General features: G+C 41.7%; 1 protein-coding gene across 1 annotated transcript in view; it reads right to left on the bottom strand.

The window, feature by feature from the left end:
• Positions 1 to 18,214, bottom strand: part of Bzw2 (basic leucine zipper and W2 domains 2) — a 58,989-nt gene that overhangs the window by 18,288 nt on the left and 22,487 nt on the right. The window contains exons 3-7 of the mRNA XM_004652843.2: positions 12,731 to 12,907; positions 8,161 to 8,264; positions 5,039 to 5,104; positions 3,193 to 3,328; positions 63 to 172 (exon numbers count right to left, since the gene is read on the bottom strand). Coding sequence (XP_004652900.1) covers positions 63 to 172; positions 3,193 to 3,328; positions 5,039 to 5,104; positions 8,161 to 8,264; positions 12,731 to 12,907 — 593 coding nt within the window. The remainder of the gene's footprint in view (positions 1 to 62; positions 173 to 3,192; positions 3,329 to 5,038; positions 5,105 to 8,160; positions 8,265 to 12,730; positions 12,908 to 18,214) is intronic.

Genomic DNA, 18,214 nt, shown 5'->3' with positions numbered 1-18,214 from the left:
GCTGGGACCCAGAAGAAGGCCGTCACTCATACCCACTCCAACCTCCAACGAGATGTACTTACAAGCAGCCTCTTGTCTAAGTTGGCTTTTCTCAAGGAAGAGGTAACAGAATTGGCATCTTTTTCTGCCATCCAGGCTTTGAAAAGCTTGACAGCAAATGAGGCTGCAATGCCTGTTTACAAACAGAGACAGAATTTCATTCTTTGTACAAGCACAACCACTTGTGACAAGCTGACATCTCTCACAGGCTTTCTGAAACGGGCCCTGTTCATTATGCGCTCGCTACACAAACACACTTGCCAAGGAAGCCTGCGCCTGACCTGACCTGACGGAGCTCATGGTGCTTCACGGTGAAGGTCAAGGGCCCAGACAATGACTGGGCATGCAACAGGCGTTAAGATGGAACAAGTTAATGAATGTGAACTCACAGTTCATGAATCTGTTTAAAATTCTAACCTTTATCATTATTTACTTATTTTTTGAGTCAGGTTTTTGCTATATATTCCCAGGCTGGCTACACAATTTTCCTGTCTCAGCCTCCTAGGTCCTAGAAATATAGGAGCGTACAAGGCTAGTTTAAATTCTGATTCTTTAATAGCACCCAACAAAAAGTCCAATTTGTAAAAATAAGCGAGTCAACAGAAAACAGGCATTTTGAAGTCCAGCACAGTAAATAGAGACACACTGAGTGTCACGTCCATAGACAACAACCAGCTTGCGGCTACGTGATTCCAGTGAGGGAAGATTAAGAGCCCACTAAGCACAGCCAGGGAGGATGAGGACTCATATATGACAAATTACCCATATTCTTGATTTTAAAAAACTGAAAGGTTGTTTCACATTAAATATATTTTCCCCACTGAAGTACTATCTCACTGTAGCCCAGGCTGACCTTTAATTCAGAACAATCTTTCTACCTCTGCCTTCCCAGTGCTGGGATTAGGAATGAGACACCTTGTCTGGCTTCAAGGTACACTTTTCTCAAAGCTCTATAGTAGTTATGTAGATATTTAGATGTCAATCAGGAAACCACTCAATCACATAACCATGTTTGCATGATGCTTATTCCTAAATATAAACCAACTAATGTACCCTTTTATTGGTTTTTCAAGGTAGGGTCTTACCCTAGTCTAGGCTGACCTGGAATTCACTCTGTTTTCTCAGGGTGGCCTCGAACTCATGGTGATCCTCCTACCTCTGCCTCTCGAGTGCACGAGTATACAGTTTTTCTATGAATACTTCAAATTTCTTTTTTTTTTTTTTTTAATTTTTATTAGCATTTTCCATGATTATAAAAAAATATCCCCTGGTAATTCCTTCCCCCCCCCCCCCCACACTTTCCCCTTTGAAATTCCTTTCTCCAAAATACTTCAAATTTCTAAATTGATGTTGCACTCAATGAAGAGTTATGGTATAGTTGTACTATTTAATGGAGACACCCCCTCCCTTTTTTTGGAATTTTTTATATCTAGGGAGATAGAGAGGGAGGGAGGAGAGAGAGAATTGGGGCACCAGGGCCTCCAGTCAGTGCAATTGAACCGCAGAGGCATGTACCATCTTGTGCACATGTGCGACCATCCATGTGTGTGTCTCCTTGTGCATCTGGCTTGCATGGGATCTGGGAGGGAACACGGGTCTTTAGGGCTTGCAGACAAGTGCCCTAACCGCTAAGCCTTTGCTCCAGCTCCATTTAGTGCATTTGAAGGTTTTGCCTGCTATTGGTGGTATAAACAGTCTTATCTCCTTATGTCTTTCCAAAGAGAACTTCCATTTTGGTCAAGCCAAAACAAATGGCTCCACTTCCGGCACCGGCTCCTTATGCATGACTAGATCAGTGACCTCGACAGGCCAGCACCGGCCACATGTCGGCCGATCAGCTGAGGGAAAGATCTACATTTTTCTAAGAGTGATTTTTTTTTTAATGCTATGATAATTTAGTATTACTAATGTGCATGTTTTAAATGCAACCTTCTTTCTGTGTATAAAATATGTTGAAATGTCACCAATTCTCTTCAGGACAAACACAAAGATTCTGATATTAACAATGTACTAATGACTACAGAATCCAAATTATCATAAACCAGACCTGTATTAAGCCAGATACTGTAAAAGAAAAATCTCTGAACAAGACCACCTGACTTGTGACTTAGCATAAGCAAACTGTAGTGCCATCACTATGGACATGAACGGGGCAGGGGCTTTTCGTATGTAGGAGGAAAACGCAAGTTGTCAGAAGAAACAGATGTTCTCATGAGAGCTCTTTAAATTTACTTTTATGGAAAATAACTGTGTTATTGTTATAATTTGAATACCATTATCCTCCTACAGGAAAACAGCCCACTTTTGTTTGATTCTTAAATCACTAGAGTCCTGCTTGTCAAACTTCATGCCGTGAAGTTAACCTCAGTCTTTTTCTGCGGCAGCAATCTCCACTTCTGAAATTATTCAATGAATTACCTTAAAAAATGTGACCATGGGGGGGGAAGGGCTGGAGAGATGGCTTAGGGGTTCAGGCACTTGTTGGCAAAGCCGAAGGACCCAAGTTTGATCCCCCAGTATCCACGCAGAGCCTGATGCACATGGTGGTACAGGTATCTAGAACTCGTTTACAGTGCCCAGGGGCCCTGGGGATGCACCCATTCTCTCTCTCTTAAATATTTTTTAAAAATGTGACCAAAAAGAGCATCTAATAATGGGTGCCCCACCCTCCCCTGTTCTCTTAGATCTCACAAGCCCACTCATTTAGACAAAGTATTGCTATGAGTTTCAGGTTGGACTAGAGCTAACTACAGTGCCCACGTTGATACTGAACTTACTTTTTTTCTAGTTCCCTACAATAAACATGTAGATTGTTTTTACTGCTTGAAGGTGTGCGTGCGTGCAAACACACACAAATGCACGCATGCCCACCCACACCGTAATGTGGAGGACCTGCAGCAGAGGAAGTTGAAAAAAGCTACAGGTATTTTTTTAAAAAACTATCTCTGGAGCCTGGCGTGGTGGCACATGCCTTTAATCCCAGCATTCGGCAGGAGGCAGAGGTAGGAGGACTGTGAGTTTAAGGCCACCCTGGGCTAGAGTGAGACCCTGCCTCGAGAAACCAAGAAAAAAAGAAACCCAAACAAAACAAATCGACTATCTCTGGGATTTCTTTTCCCTGGCAGGTTAGAAGGCCTGAGCATGATAAATTACCTTCTTTGACTAAGCTGTCAGTGAAGAGACTGGTGAGGATGGTGGCTGGAAGGGTACCATTGCCCAACAGGATCCCAGACAGCATGGCCAACTTTGTCTGCTCTGTTTCAGAAAAGGCTTTAAGGAAGAGGAGAAGCTGTGGGTCAAACAAAAGAAATCATGTCTATAAATCAAAGGACCAAAGTGGGCAAAGCATGTGCAGGTGGTGGTAAGGTGGAAGGCCATTCACAGAGCACAGCTATCACACGCAGGAAACACACCAGCTCAGTCACAGAGAGACACCGTTGAAAGCGATGCTAGTGGACACAATACTTTTCCTCTCAGGTCATTCACACATACCCATGGTATGGAAAGGAACATTTTGAGAACAGTGTGTACAGATATATAATTTACATTTGGCAATATGTTTTCTGAAATACATTGACTTTCACATTTCCCACATTGTGTGACCACTTCCTCCTCCCTTTGATGTACACAGCTGTTTTCTTTGGTAAAGAACAGAATTCTTATGGCAAAGAAAACACAGCAGGAAAGACTCCATATGAGGTAGAACTGAGGGAGAAAAGAACTGAGTTCTTAAAATACTTAGACCTGAAATGCATTATTTCTTGGAACATGCAGTTTTGCCATCATCGGCTTTAGTGATGAGACAAAGGTAGAGGAGGCTATAAACAGGATTTGGGAAGAGAGGGGAATCTGGGGAACTGAAGAGGGGGCAGAACTCCAAGGAACAATGCAACAGTCAAGCAATCTACAAAGCCCATTCAGAATTTTAAGAATTTTTATTGGCAATGTCTTTCCTTTTTCTCATTTTCTGCTTCATGCTGTGACTTTATTGTAATATTTTCTCCCCTTCATTTCTCAGGAATGGCACTGTAATTCCCCAGGTATTGCGATGCCTTCTAACTCACCCAGTTTGTAGCATGGGAGTAATATGCTAAAGAGTTACAAATTAGAGTCAGAAACATGCTAACTTTAGTGAAAAGCTGGACTTTTTAAAAACAGCTGATCTGGTTGCTTACTGGAGGGTCCATTACTATGTTAACTGCCTATGTTTGTCATTCTAAAACAACAGAATCTAACTTTGCTCTTCCACAGGTTTTATTTTATTTTATTATTTGAGAGGTGGGGGGGAGTGAGAACGTGCACACACTAGGGCCTCCAGCTGCTGCAAACAACCAGTTTCTGCGTCTGGCTTACATGGGTCCTGGGGAATTGAACCTGGGTCCTTTGGCTTTGCAGGCAAGAGCCTTAATGGCTAAGCCATTTTTCCAGCTTTTCCACAGATTGTACACAGTGGTGCATGCACTGGCTAGAAGTGCTGGGGTGCCCATTCTTACTTTCCCTCTCTCTCTGACTGTAATAAATAAATAATCGTTTAAAAAAAAGTGTACACCGGGCTGGGGAGATGGCTTAGTGGTCATGCGCTTGCCTGTGGAGCCTAAGGACCCTGGTTCAAGGCTCGATTCCCCAGGACCCACATTAGCTAGATGCACAAGGGGGTGCACACGTTTGGAGTTTGTTTGCAGTAGCTGAAGACTCTGGCACGCCCATTCTCTCTCTATCTGCCTCTTTCTCTCTTGTTCTCAAATAAATAAAAATAAAACTTAACAAACAAACAAAAGGACTCAGTAAAACTATTATTACTGATCAAAACACCTTGTCTTAAATACTAATTTTTTTCCTTCCTTTAGCTAATGATATGACCCATCTTGTAAACTGTTTATTGTGAGAGTGTCCATTAAAACCTCAGCATGCACTTTCACACTACCACTGCATCTGTAAACTTTGTATCTCTCTCCACTCTACCACATTAGGCAGGTAGGCATTATATTTGAATTTTTACCTTCTTCATTTCATCTTCAAATGCCTTTTCCAAATACTTGTATCTCCTGATGAGCTTATTGAAGACCTAAATACAAAACAGAACCATTAAATTATATTAACAATTACACATGATAAATAATATTAAATGTAATGTAAGCAAAGCCATAGAAGACCTGCACCAATATAGGTAAATGTGCTATGATATAGGGACTATGGCTGGTTCAAAGGAGTTCCCACAGCCGGGACTGGCTGTGTACAGTGCGGAGAAGCAGCAACAACAAACCCAACTAGTGTAACTCACTCAAGGACAGACACAAGAATGTAATATCGTTAGTCCCAGCACTCAAGAGGCAGAGGTAAGAGGTCAGCCTGGGCTGGGGTGAAACTCTACCTCTAAAAATCAAAAAACACCAACAAAAGTAAGGCTGGGGAAAGAGACTGACTATAGGAAAGGTAGGGGGAGGGCTAATCAAAATCTAAGAGGGTATGAATAATTCATATGGAAACCTACTTTTCCAGACATTGGCCCTCCCAGAAGCCATAGTTGTTACTAGAAAATTTTCAGTGCTAGGGATGGGATACCTTCCAATGAACTGTTGGCTAGGGAGGTAGGTCCCTGATGACCCCAGAACATTACAGGCCACTGCCAAGGTTCTTGGTTTCCCACCAGGAATACACATTAAGTCTTTATTGCTGAAGACTCCACACACTTGGGATGCAAGGTCACTGAGAAATCCTGCTGGAGCTGAGCTTAAACCCTCCTCCATGTAACCAGCTGACAGAAAGATGGAAAAAGCTAAACTGTGTGCAGTTCCATGGGAGAGAGAGAGAGAACTCATCAGTCAAGATGAAACATACTGGATACTTGCAAACCTTAAATTTGGCCACCCAGACCAAACAAGCCAGTTGGTGCAATAGTGGTATGTCTTTTATGGGAGAAACCAACCATTAATTCCCATGGGAGGGAAAACCTACAACGGGGGAAGGGGCATGATGGAGAGTGGTGTTGCAAACGGGAAAATTGGGGGTGGGGGAGAATCACCATGGTTTACTGTCTGTAATTATGGAAGTTGTCAATTAGAAAAAAGTAGTAAAATAAATACTACAAAAAAGGGAAGAAAAGGACAAAGGTAGAGAAGCCAAAACATAAGGTTGATAAAACTATGATTTTTAATCTGTGAGATTCAGAGGTTAAATAATGGCTTATGAAGGGATGAGAGATATGATGCACTGTGGAATGAGCAGAGTTCAAGGCTGATTATTCTCTTAGGTCGACCACAAATATGCATTTGTGGAGATGAATAAAAAAAATAATCCATGGCACTAGCAGTAAAGAATGGCAGGCTCCACCACCCAGAGCTCTGGAGCAGGGCTGACTGGCATTCTCCACTCTTCTGTTAAGTGTGAGATGTTTTTATTGAAACAGGGATATAAAACTTGATTATTTTTATTTATTTAAAATCAGAGAAAGAGAAAAGAAACACATGCTCACACAGAAAATGGGTACACCAAGGTCTCTAGCTACTGCAAATGAAGTCCAGATGCATGCATCACTGTGCACCTGATTTTATGTGGGTACTGTGGAATTGAACACTGGTTGTTAAGCTTTGCAGGCAAGTGCCTTAACCACTGAGCCATCGCTCTAGCCCTTGATTACTTTTGGTAGCATTGGAAATACTGAGTTTCTGTCTCTCCTATCCATGTGATACATTTTTACAACTTTGTGCATTTAACTTAACATGGAGCCAAATTTTCAGTAAGCTTTTATGCAGAAAGATCAGTGGCCCCAGCAAGGAACAAATATGCAGTCAGAAAAAGAAATACATTGTATTACATTCTTACACATTTGATTTCTAGTTTATCCTAACACTTACATATACCTTAAAATGATTCTTAGTAGGAAACAGTTCTCACTATTAAAGAATTATTACCTAAAATCTCCACAGGGAAAGCTCATACAAGGAAGCAAAACCCGTCATTCTACTAAAGCATTGTTTAATAAATATGAAATGCTATCTAAACTAGCATGTGATCAGAAACAATATTATCAATGGCTACGAATGCTAGTAATTTGGCTTAGCATGCCCTACATATTTTAATACCTGAGACATTGTAGCATCTGGTTAATTCCCAAGGCTTCACCATCTCATGCAGAAATAGCTATAATGAGAAAGCTTGTCCTACCTTTACCTGAGAATGGTACTGTGGTATTAGGTATTGGGCTAAGGGTTTTGAACAGCTAGACAAGTGAACTGATTCTGAAGCAGAGCCCATAATCAAATCAGAATCAAAACAGAGCACCCTGTCATAAAACAGAGCCCAGATGTCATAATCATTTAGGCCTAATGATCTAACTTGTGCCAACCCAACAGAGGCAAAGTGATATATCAAATTATCTAGTATCTGTAAGTACGGCGAGCTTGAACCTTCCTTTCCATAAGGATTTGTTTCTTCTCCTGTACAGCTCCGTCTGTATCCTCTCCTAGTGGTATGTTACTCATTTTAGTACTGACTTTACAGTCCTTTGTTTAATCTCCCCAAACATATCTGCTCACCTTTTCTTTCTTCATAGCTTTGTTGAATGAGCCACTTCACACATGCACCAGCCTGGCTAAGGTGAAGACCAGCAATTACAGTGTTACAGTGGTGCCCCATGGTCACCCTGTAGCCCTTATAGGTGCCAAGTAAAAAGGACATTAAAAATTTTTTTTCTTTTTGCTATTTTTTATTTGTTTATTTGAGAGTGACAGACAGAAAAAGAGGCGCAGAGAGAGAGAGAGAGAGAGAGAGAGAGAGAGAGAGAAAATGGGCGTGCCAGGACCTCCAGCCACTGCAAACGAACTCCAGACGTGTGCACCCCCTTGTGCACCTCGCTAACATGGGTCCTGGGTAATCGAGCCTTGAAAGGGGGGTCCTTAGGCTTCACAGGCAAGTGCTTAACTGCTAAGCCATCTCTCCAGCCCAAAAAGGACATTTTTCTGAAGCTTAAATGTCTACTGTCTTATTATAAATGTGACAAGGTGTTTTCTCATATTTAAGAGTTACCCAACAGCACTACATCAACAGTGCCTTTAGAGTTCATTCCCTCAAGCTTGTTCCAAAGCTTTCCTTCTAACACATGCACTTGGTGCCACGCCCCACCTGAGCATAGTTGCGGATGGTTTCATGATCTTCGTTTGCTGAAAACACACAGTGGTTGGTCATCTTGGTCTTGTCACCATCATCTATGCGTGTCCCTCCAGGGGCTGATGAGACAAAAGAAATTCCAGCTAGGACAACACTGAAATGCCATGAGCATTCGTAGAAATACCAATGAAAGCAATGCAAGTAGACGGAAAATGACTCATAAAGTTTCATAGAATGTATGTGTGTAAATACAGACATGTTGCTATGTATTTAGGATTCCAGTGTAATACACACTGCTGAGTCTCTCAGGCCCTGCCCGCAGTGTGGAGCACTGCTGTTCCACCCTTGCGTTCTCTGGGTCCTCTCACTGTTTATCTGGCCCTTTCCACAGTGTATCGTTAGCCACAGATGCGAAAGGGTAACTGCTGCTACCCAGCAAACTGAATCCCACTTCTCCGGGATCAACTGGTGCTCTCCCTCCTTAGGACACGGCTTTCTTTCCAGGCTTAGTAATTCTTTGCTGGACTTCATTCATCCAGCTGTGGGATTGACCAGTACTAACTCATGGATCTTTTATTGGGATTGCTATAGAAAACCTTTCCTCTGTCACTAATCCTGTCACACATACGTGGTTGTACAGTGTGGAATGACTCATGAACATTTGTGTTTATTCACCTCGTAACCACCTTGGTTAGAACAGTGTCATACTCTGCCTTATCTATTTCCTTGTAGAATAAAGGTCCCAGAATAGAGAGTCCTTTTTCACTATAGTTGAACTTTCCATATCATATCTCAGGCCCATCCTGTGAGATTCAACAGCAGCTCATATCAGCACTGGCTGAGCACAGGGGCAGTATCCGAGCACTGTATCTCTGCCTGCTGAGCACACTTCGCTGGGCTGAGGGTGGGCTTGAGCAGGCCAGATTAGAGTACTATCACCGTGTGCTTAACAACTATTTGTGGCATGTAGTCTCCCATCAGCTGGAGGGCTAGGCCCCAAGGGGACAATATTTGAAGCTGAGGAGGGAAATTTTATCTACTAGCCACTTCTACGTCCTTGATTTAATTTGTGATTTTGGACTTTGGTTGAAAGGGTTATACAACAACCTCTGCTAATAAATACAGACAAATGAGTTTTTTTTTGTTTTTCTTTTTTTTAATTTGAGAGAAAGAGCATGCCTACACTAGGACATTCAGTCACTGCAAACAAACTCTAGAGGCCTCCCCCCCCCAGTGTGCCAGTGTGAATGTGCAACACTGTGCATTCATGTCACTGTGTGTCTGGCTTATGTGGGACTTGGAGATTAAACATGAGGTCTTGGCCTTTTCAGGTAAATAAATCTTTTATCCACTAAGCCATCTCTCCAACCTGACAAATGAGAATTCAACTGAGTTGCACTTTTCTTAGCTTACTGCCTACTACTTGGGATATAGACTTTGGCAAACAGATTTGACAGTAAATTACTCTTAGGAAAGTCAGTGTCTTCAGGAATCCATTTTGCCTCAATTAATTTGTGCACTAGATTTAATTAGCCCACTTAATGGGCACAACCACCTGGAACAAAACTGTATTAAGATGATAATCTTCTAAAACTGTTGGACCAACTATTTGCATATGACAAAAATAATTGAACTGCAATACCTAATTTGAAACTGCAGTGTTTTCCTTGAAGAAAATTGTTCTTTCATTCCACAGGAGAGAATACAGCCCTAGTACTGAAAATCTAGTTAAAAGCCTATGGCTGAGAAGGTCATGAGCCCTATGGGTGTTCTCCAATATATTCAGGATTTTATTAAAGTTTGTAATTTAGATCTGCAGCCAATTGCTGGAGGCCGTGTCACTGTGGGTAGATCCTAGGGTCCAGCTCTAAGGTGTGGGGGTGGATCTGGAATTCCAGTTTTAAAATTTTGCAAAATGACCCAGCACCTAGATTTCCTAAAGTGTGCTTGCTTGCTTTTTGGTGGTAGCCTTTTCTCTCTCTGCTTGGACCTGTGAAAGCAGGCCAGCTGCTTCTGCCATTATGGAACTTCCCCTGGATCTGTAAGCTTCAAGAAATATCCCTTCCTCCATAACTGTGCTTGGTCTGGAGGTTCATCCCAGCGACCTGATGCTGACTACTACAGGGCATAACAACTGCTGTTGTCTGGCAAAATGCATACAGTATGCCCAAACTGCCCTCTAATTTTTAGGTTTATGACCATACATTAATGTTTCTCTCATTTTTAGTGAGAAGCTTCTCTTTTCAGATGGTACCAACTCCTGGGATGACTCAAAAGTCACGCTAGTGCTGAAAAGAAGTGACAGCGCAGCATTTATCACTGAGAAATCTCTATCACCCTCTCCAAGGATCACGGTCCATTGCGCAAAAGATGGCGGGAAGAATGGTAAGAGCAAAGGAAGGGGAGGACTGCTTTCAACGCTGGCCTCCAGATACAAAGCGGTCTTGATACTCATGGCCTCACAGTGCCTGACATTATCTGTTCAAGACCTTCATAAACAGGAGGGGAAAAAATGATGACATCAAAATAGTAGAAAGACTAATTGGAAACAAGGGATTCAAAAGAGAGTGGACTTGGGAGGGAGATGATGGGAATGGTGAAATTATCATGGTTTATAGTCTATACTTATGGAAGTTGTCAGTAAATATGTTAGAAAACTGTATTCTTTCATATGACTAAAATATGTTAAACATGAATAATATGGCCATGGACTGCAGTTAGATTTAATGTATTAGAATCAAGTGTTACTTAGCTAGAAGCAGCATAGAGCTGACAGATCAATATGGGAGGGATGCAAATTTTTGAGGGTGTCATGAAAATTCCTACACACTTCATCATTAAACAGTGGGATTACTTGAAAAAAAAAAAAAGTACCTGTCCTGTTAGTAATTGCACCATAGTTCTGGATTTAGGGGCATACAAGGTGGTATAGCCTGGGCTAAGTAAGCTATACTAAACACCCCCCCCCCACGACTAAAGGAAAGCAAGGTAGGAGTATCTGAGATCACTTGCTACTGAAAGTACAACACAGTTAGAACATCAGGATTTCTATTGTCTTCCTGGAAATGGGTGATCTGTACAAACAAAACACCACATGACTGACTGATGCAGTCATGTATGATTGGTCATGCTCAAGTGGCTGGGAAGGTAACTCAGAAGTAAAACCTGCAGGTCCAGTTCAATTCCCAAGCCATGCACACAAGCTGGGTATCTGGCCTTCGTTTGCAGTGGCACATGTGAGGGCGCGCATACTACACACACACACACACACACAAACAAATAAAAATTAAAGCAGGAACGTGTGGGAGATTATTCTTGGGCTGGGCAATGGCTAAGTGGTTAAAGGTACTTGCGTGCAAAGTCTGAAGGCCCAGGTTTGATTCTTTGGCACCTACGGAAAGCCAGATGCAAAAGTGCCTGGCATTCATTTGTGGTGGCAAGAGAGCCGGGTGTGCCCATGCATGCATACACAAATGAATGAAAGAATAGAAGAAACCCGATAATAACAAGACACCTAAACTCATGGCATGGGAACTGGTTTTTCCTGATCTTTTCCCCTAAAGGAATACCCCTTCCCTAGAAACCTGACAGGAAGAGCACCTGGATACCTGTCACAGGAACTAGACTGACCAGCTTTTCCCCCTCCACCCCTGCCCCAGTAAAGCCTGAACTCCAAGGTGGTAATTTTCAGTAGTATTCTAGTTGTTGGGACTCTTCTATATAGGAGTCCTGCCTTTTCTCCTTCTCTTAAGCTCTCTCTCTCTATATATAAAAATCATTCTAATTTATTAATTTGAGTCAGAGAGAAAGAGAGAATGGGTAAGCAAAAGCCTCTAACCACTACAAATGAACTCCAGATGCATGCATCACCATGTGCATCTGGCTTATGTGGGTCCTGGGGAATCAAACCTGGGTCCTTTGGCTTTGTAGGCAAGCACATTAACTGCTAAGCCATCTCTCCAGCCCCTAAAAGAATTCATTGTAAACTTCACCTTCTATGGTCTGTTGATTTCATTCTTCAAATACGTAAGGCAAGAACCAGCAGACCACTCAGTGGAAATTTTGTGTGACTGTGATTATGTCACCCCATCTCCCAAGCTAAAGCCTAATAAAATAGCTGAAAAAAGATCTATTAATGTCAAAGTCACCTCAAATTACCCTATCAGTTTCCTTTCACACATGCAGCTAAAGGTGTATACAAGTTTAGTGGAAAACAGCACCTTAACCACTAAGCCATCTTTCTACCTCCTTTTTAAAAACATGTATTTATTCGAAACACACACACACAGAGCAAGAGAGAGGGAGGACATCACAGTTTTAGAAAGAATATATACTACAGTACAGACAAGCACAGTAGGTGAATGGTTAGATAGAAAAGTGCCCCATCTAAGGGAGAATGGGATCCTTTTAAAGAAGTTAAGAAAATTTACTTGGTCTTACCTAGTGGGCCACTTAAGGTGTGGAGTTGTAGTTCTAGTTATCAAATCTAATCAGTGCAAGCTTACAAGGATTCTATTGGTTGGAAAAGATACACAACACACATGTACGTGTATACTGTAAGAAGATGCTGTGATGTATGGCTTACCAAGCATACTGCCAGCCACCAGGATGTCAAAGAGTGTGTCTGCATAGCGACGATAATCTAATCTTGAGCCTGTTGAATCCAAGAATTTGGCTACAGCTTCAAGGTCATCACCAGCTTCATTAAGCCCCTGGACAAGTGTATCCCTGAAGACTGTGGGTTCGAATTTCTCTTTTTCATCTGAAATGAATAGTTTATTTGCACACTGTTATAAATTATCTCTTTATATCACTCCATGTGCATTCATTCACATATTCTCCTCAAGAGACTGGCCATACATTCCCTTTGTTCATAGCTCTTTACCTGATAGTGTTAATAGTTAGAAATTGAAAAGTAATGGAAGATTTTTCAAAATCAGATTTTCATGGTTGGAAATCCCTTCTGTAAGCAATTACTTAGCAAACTGTATAATTATGTACAATGAGACCACAAAAACATTTTCATAAATACCAAGTAACATTAACGATAGTTCATTTGTAGGCTAGCCCAATTTAATTTAATAAGCATAGCCATAGGAGAAAAAATACAGCAACAAGTGAACCTATTATTTTATCTAACATTGAGAAAGAAAATTGTTATGAACATAGGACAAAATGGAATCAGTCAGGATTGAGAGGGAGCAAACAAAGGATCTCTCTTTCACACAGTAACTGTGCTGAGGATTTTGGAGGGCATTTTTGCTAATGGAAGTTATAGTTCTTGCTTTACTAGAAACCAAAACAAAACACTAAAAATATGTACTTACAAAGTGAGAAGAGTAATATTCTTTTATAAATGTTTGCCTTAACAGTTGATAAATGGATTTTTTTCAAAAAATAATTTTTATATTAATTTGTTTGAGAGAGAGAGGGAAAAAAGCAGACTGGGGGGGGGGGGGAAGCGTGAGAGAGAACGGACACTCCAGGGCCTCCAGCCACTGCAAACGAACTCCAGACACAAGCACTCTCTTGTGCATCTGGCTTACTTGGGTCCTGGGAAATTGAGCTGGGATCCTTTGGTTTTGCAGGAAAACACCTTACCCACAAAGTCATCCCTCCAGCCCTGATAAATGGATTCTTATAGCTAACTCCCTTCAATCAATTACAATGCCACACATATAGACTCATTTATTATATAAACAATATTGTCTTTGTGGATCATTTGCAAAGGTTTCAGAGATTAAAAGGAAGCCTGATGTTGTACAGGTTTTTGGAGATGCCACATGGTGTGGCAGGGAGGGAAGTGTGTGGCTAGAAGGAATATTGGTCTAAACTCCAGACAACTGTCTCATGCAAGGCAGATTTGGAGCCAAGCCAGAGTTGGAGAAGAAAAAGGGGTAAGAAGGGAGAAAAGAATGCTACAAAAACCTAAACATAGTTATGGAAATTACTTTATCAATTTCATGGAATTCACAGAATGAAATGGTGAGCTTCTAAGTAAAGGGTTTCGTCAGCAACCGGCCCATGACTGACAAGGTACCAACATAAGGTGTGTTCATTACCATGGAATTACAGAACATCAGACATAAAGAGCTACCTGAAGTTTCTAGAATAGGCAAAACAAAAACAAACAACGCATACACAGGTCACACCATGCACACAGTACCAAGAAGCAGACTCATGAGCTGTTCAGCATTTCAGGAACAATTGGGCGCAGAAACCAGACTTGTAACAAAGTCTGGAAGAAGACACTTCCTAAATGCGAGGTCTAATGTTTGGCCAGACTAATTACTCAAATCAAAACATCAAAGGCTAAGGAATGTAAAATAGTTCAGGGTTAAGTCATGAGACCCTACCAAGAAAAAAAGACTGAAGACTATATCTGTGTAGCTTAGGGAGACACCACCCTGCCCAGAACAGTATTCTTCATGAACACAATGGTGACATAAAAGAGATGCAAGGATTCCTTTGGCATGCTATCATTGACAGTATTGTATTAAGAGCTTGTGAAGGGCACTACAAAGTCACTGGGAAATAGAGCTCACACCCTTGTCTTGCAAAGGAAGAGCAGGGAAGGAAGCCCTCAGAGGTATGCTGGTGGGCGAAGACATCCGCCCCCTCAACTTACAAAGCAGGAAGCATCTCGCTGCCAACAGAAAAACCAAGAAACAGCTGCAGGAGAATGAGATTCGGTTACAAGAGTGTACAAACCAAGTGCATCAGTGAGATGTGGTCCACAAGGTCTTGGGGCAGCAGACACCCTGGTACTGACACATGTCTCACAGAACCAGACGTTTTGATTTCCACACAATGGCTACTTACAGTTGTCTGGAGAAAGAGTGGGTCACAAGTGGCCAATACCACTTACACCAGCACCAGAGCCAGGGGAATGGTACTCCCGGTACCAGTCAGAGCCAGGATGCAAAGACACATCAAGTAGCTGGAAAAGTACTCGTCATAACAAGAGGGAAAAGTCCTTTTTCTAGCTTAGGGAAAACATTATGTGGCAAACAAGATGAATATGGTGACAGCAGAAAATTATAATTAGGTCTTGTGTGGAGGAGGGACAATGGCTAAGAATTCTAGAGGAACATTACGTAGAGCTGAAGAACAGAATAATCTGCTCTAAACTAGATGGACCCACTGCCAAGGAGAGGAAACATCCCCTTCACTCCAAAGCTAGGCAAAGCAAAACTCTCCTTCCTCCCTAGGAGACAGCTGCTCTCTCCTCTAATCTGGGGACACAGGAAGTAAAAACACCACAGGCAGTCTGTGCAGGGGGCTCTTCCCCCAACCACCGTGATGACACCACCATATGGTTAGGATGTCAACTCAGGCCACATTTTGATGATTTGACAATTACAAATTGATGCATTGGGAAAGTGGGTAAAAAAGGGAAAATCCAGGTGGTGCCAAAAAAAAAAAAAAAAAAAAAAAAAAAATCCATGCTGAAGGAACAGGAAAAACCAAAGGAGAAATTAACATTAAATGCCCAGGGCGTTTTAATGAGTGATAATGCATTAGGTCAAAATGATCTCTGACAGCCTTATAGCTTGGAAATCTTAACAAATTAAGGTAGCATGACAGTCACTGATAAATCTGGAAAAAAAAATTCACCTGCATTACCCCAATCAAGAGGAATAGGATAGGAAGCAGCTTAGTGGTAGAGAACTTGTTTCTCAATATCCAGCACAAAACAACAACAAAAAACAAAGAGAGATGGAAAACTCCTGTACAAGAAAATGAAAATGACAAGGACACAAATGAAAGCTTGATGAAACAAAACATTTCATTCAAAGACATCTTTCCATCTGAGATATCTGTGTTCTATGTAGTCTGCATTTCATTTGAGGACAAGTTAGGATAACTAACAAAGCAAGTCATTGCTACCTATTTCCATTTGGTAGTTTAAACCTTGATGTGGGAATCACAGAATTAGTAGCTCAAATATATGTTGTGTTGGTCAACCAGACAGGGGACAGTGAAGAATTAGCCATGATGGCCCTTGTATAGGAACAGGCCAATTCTTGACAGTCACCTAGCCAGCAAGTTATCTCACTACATAGCTCGTTATCGGAACTAATAACTGATTACATTATCACTTGTCAACTTGTTCATGAAGTGACAAACAACAGACCCTGTATCTCTTCATAGAGGTAACTGAGGTATACCAGATGCACAGAAGAAAATATTTTTAAGTGCAGATACAGTCTATGTACTAGTTACTAACACCAGTCATCATAAAGCTGTTGAGTTCTGTGCTGTTAGGAACCAAACTCAGGGCCTCGTGTATGCCCATACCCTTAGCATGGCAGACCTAACAGGGATTGTAAACCAGTAGCAGAGGTGAAATGATAGGGAGGTAACACTGAATAAATACATGGCTGTTATGGATGCCTGTAATTTTTCCCCTCTGTTTTTTTTTTTAATATTTTGTATATTTATGAAAGTGAGAAAGAAACAGCCAGATAGAGAATGGGCAAGCCAGGGTCTCCAACTCCAGACTCATGCACCACCTTGTGCATATGGCTTATGTAGGTCCTGGGGAATTGAGCCTCACTGCTTTAGCTTTGCAGGCAAGCACCTTAACCACTAAGCCCTCTCTCCAGCCCAACAAAAACCTTTTGGGTATGCCTTGTCCTTTGGGCATCTTTGGGTTTTTCTAGTAAGTTTCATATCAATTTTTTTCTACTTTATTTATTTGAGAGACACAGAGGGAGGGAGGGAGAGAGACAAAGAGAGAGAAGAAATGGCAAGCCAGGGTCTCCATCCACTACAAATGAACTCCAGGTGCATACATGCCTTTGTGCATCTAGCTTATGTGGGTACTGGGAAAATCAAACCTGGGTCCTTACTTAGGCTTCATAGGCAAATGAATAACAACCACTAACTAAGCCATTTCTCCAGCCCATAATTGTTTAATGTTGTATATACATGTAAGTGCACCTATCTATAAGTCAGAGGATAATCTCAGGTGAGGAACACTGTTCACCTTCTTGAGACAGGGAGTCTGCAGGTCACCAGTGAGGCTGGACTCACTGGCCAGTAAGACAGATACATACCTGTCATTTTAACCTGGGTACTGAGGATACAACTCACGTCTGCAAGGCAAATACTTTACTCACTGATCTATCTCCCTAGCCTATTAGTCAAAATATTTATATATATAAAAGGACACAATTGTACAAATCCAATAATATAAAAAACTACATTTTGTAGAATTCGTAACAGAATTGTACAGAAGTACATTCATTCTGTGTGTGTGAGAGACAGAGAGAGAGAGAGAAAGAGAAAAGGGGGGGGGGGAGAAAATGAGAATGAACATGCCAGGACCTCTTGCCCATGCAAATGAGCTTCAGATACATGGGTACATTACTTTGTGCATCTGGGTTTGCATGGGTACTGAGGAATAGAACCCTGGCCAGAAAGCTTTGCAAACCTGCACCTTTAACCCCTGAGCCAGCTCCTCAGCCCCAATACTACACTATTATTATTATTATTTTATTTATTTATTTGAGAATGACAGAGAGAGAGAGGCAGATATAGAAAGAGAGAGAATGGGTGTGCCAGTGCCTCCAGCCACTGCAAACGAACTCCAGACTGATGCACCCCCTTTGTGTATCTGGCTAACGTGGGTCCTGGGGAGTCGAGCCTCGAACCAGGGTCCTTAGGCTTCACAGGCAAGCGCTTAACCACTAAGCCATCTCTCCAGCCCTATTATTATTATTATTGGCTTTTTGAGGTAGGGTCTCACTCTAGCCCAAGATGACCTGGAATTCATTCTGTATTCTCAGAGTGGTCTCAAACTCATGGCAATCCTCCTACCTCTGCCTCCCGAATGCTGGGATCAAAGGCATGTGCCACCATGCCTGCCCCAATACTACATTTTTATGTGAAATAAATTACAAAGCCAGCAATTGATGTAACTGACTACATATATAATCATGTTGAAAAAGAAGCCCTGGTTGTCTTGTCTCTGACTCCTAAGTGGTGGGATTAAGGGCATGTACTACCTTTCCTAGCTGCTAAGTAATAGGAAATATATTTTTACATTAAACTGGCATATGAG

The sequence above is a fragment of the Jaculus jaculus genome, chromosome 16 (assembly GCF_020740685.1).
Source record: "Jaculus jaculus isolate mJacJac1 chromosome 16, mJacJac1.mat.Y.cur, whole genome shotgun sequence".
Lineage (NCBI taxonomy): Eukaryota > Metazoa > Chordata > Mammalia > Rodentia > Dipodidae > Jaculus > Jaculus jaculus.
This window is presented reverse-complemented; position numbering and strand designations above follow the sequence as displayed.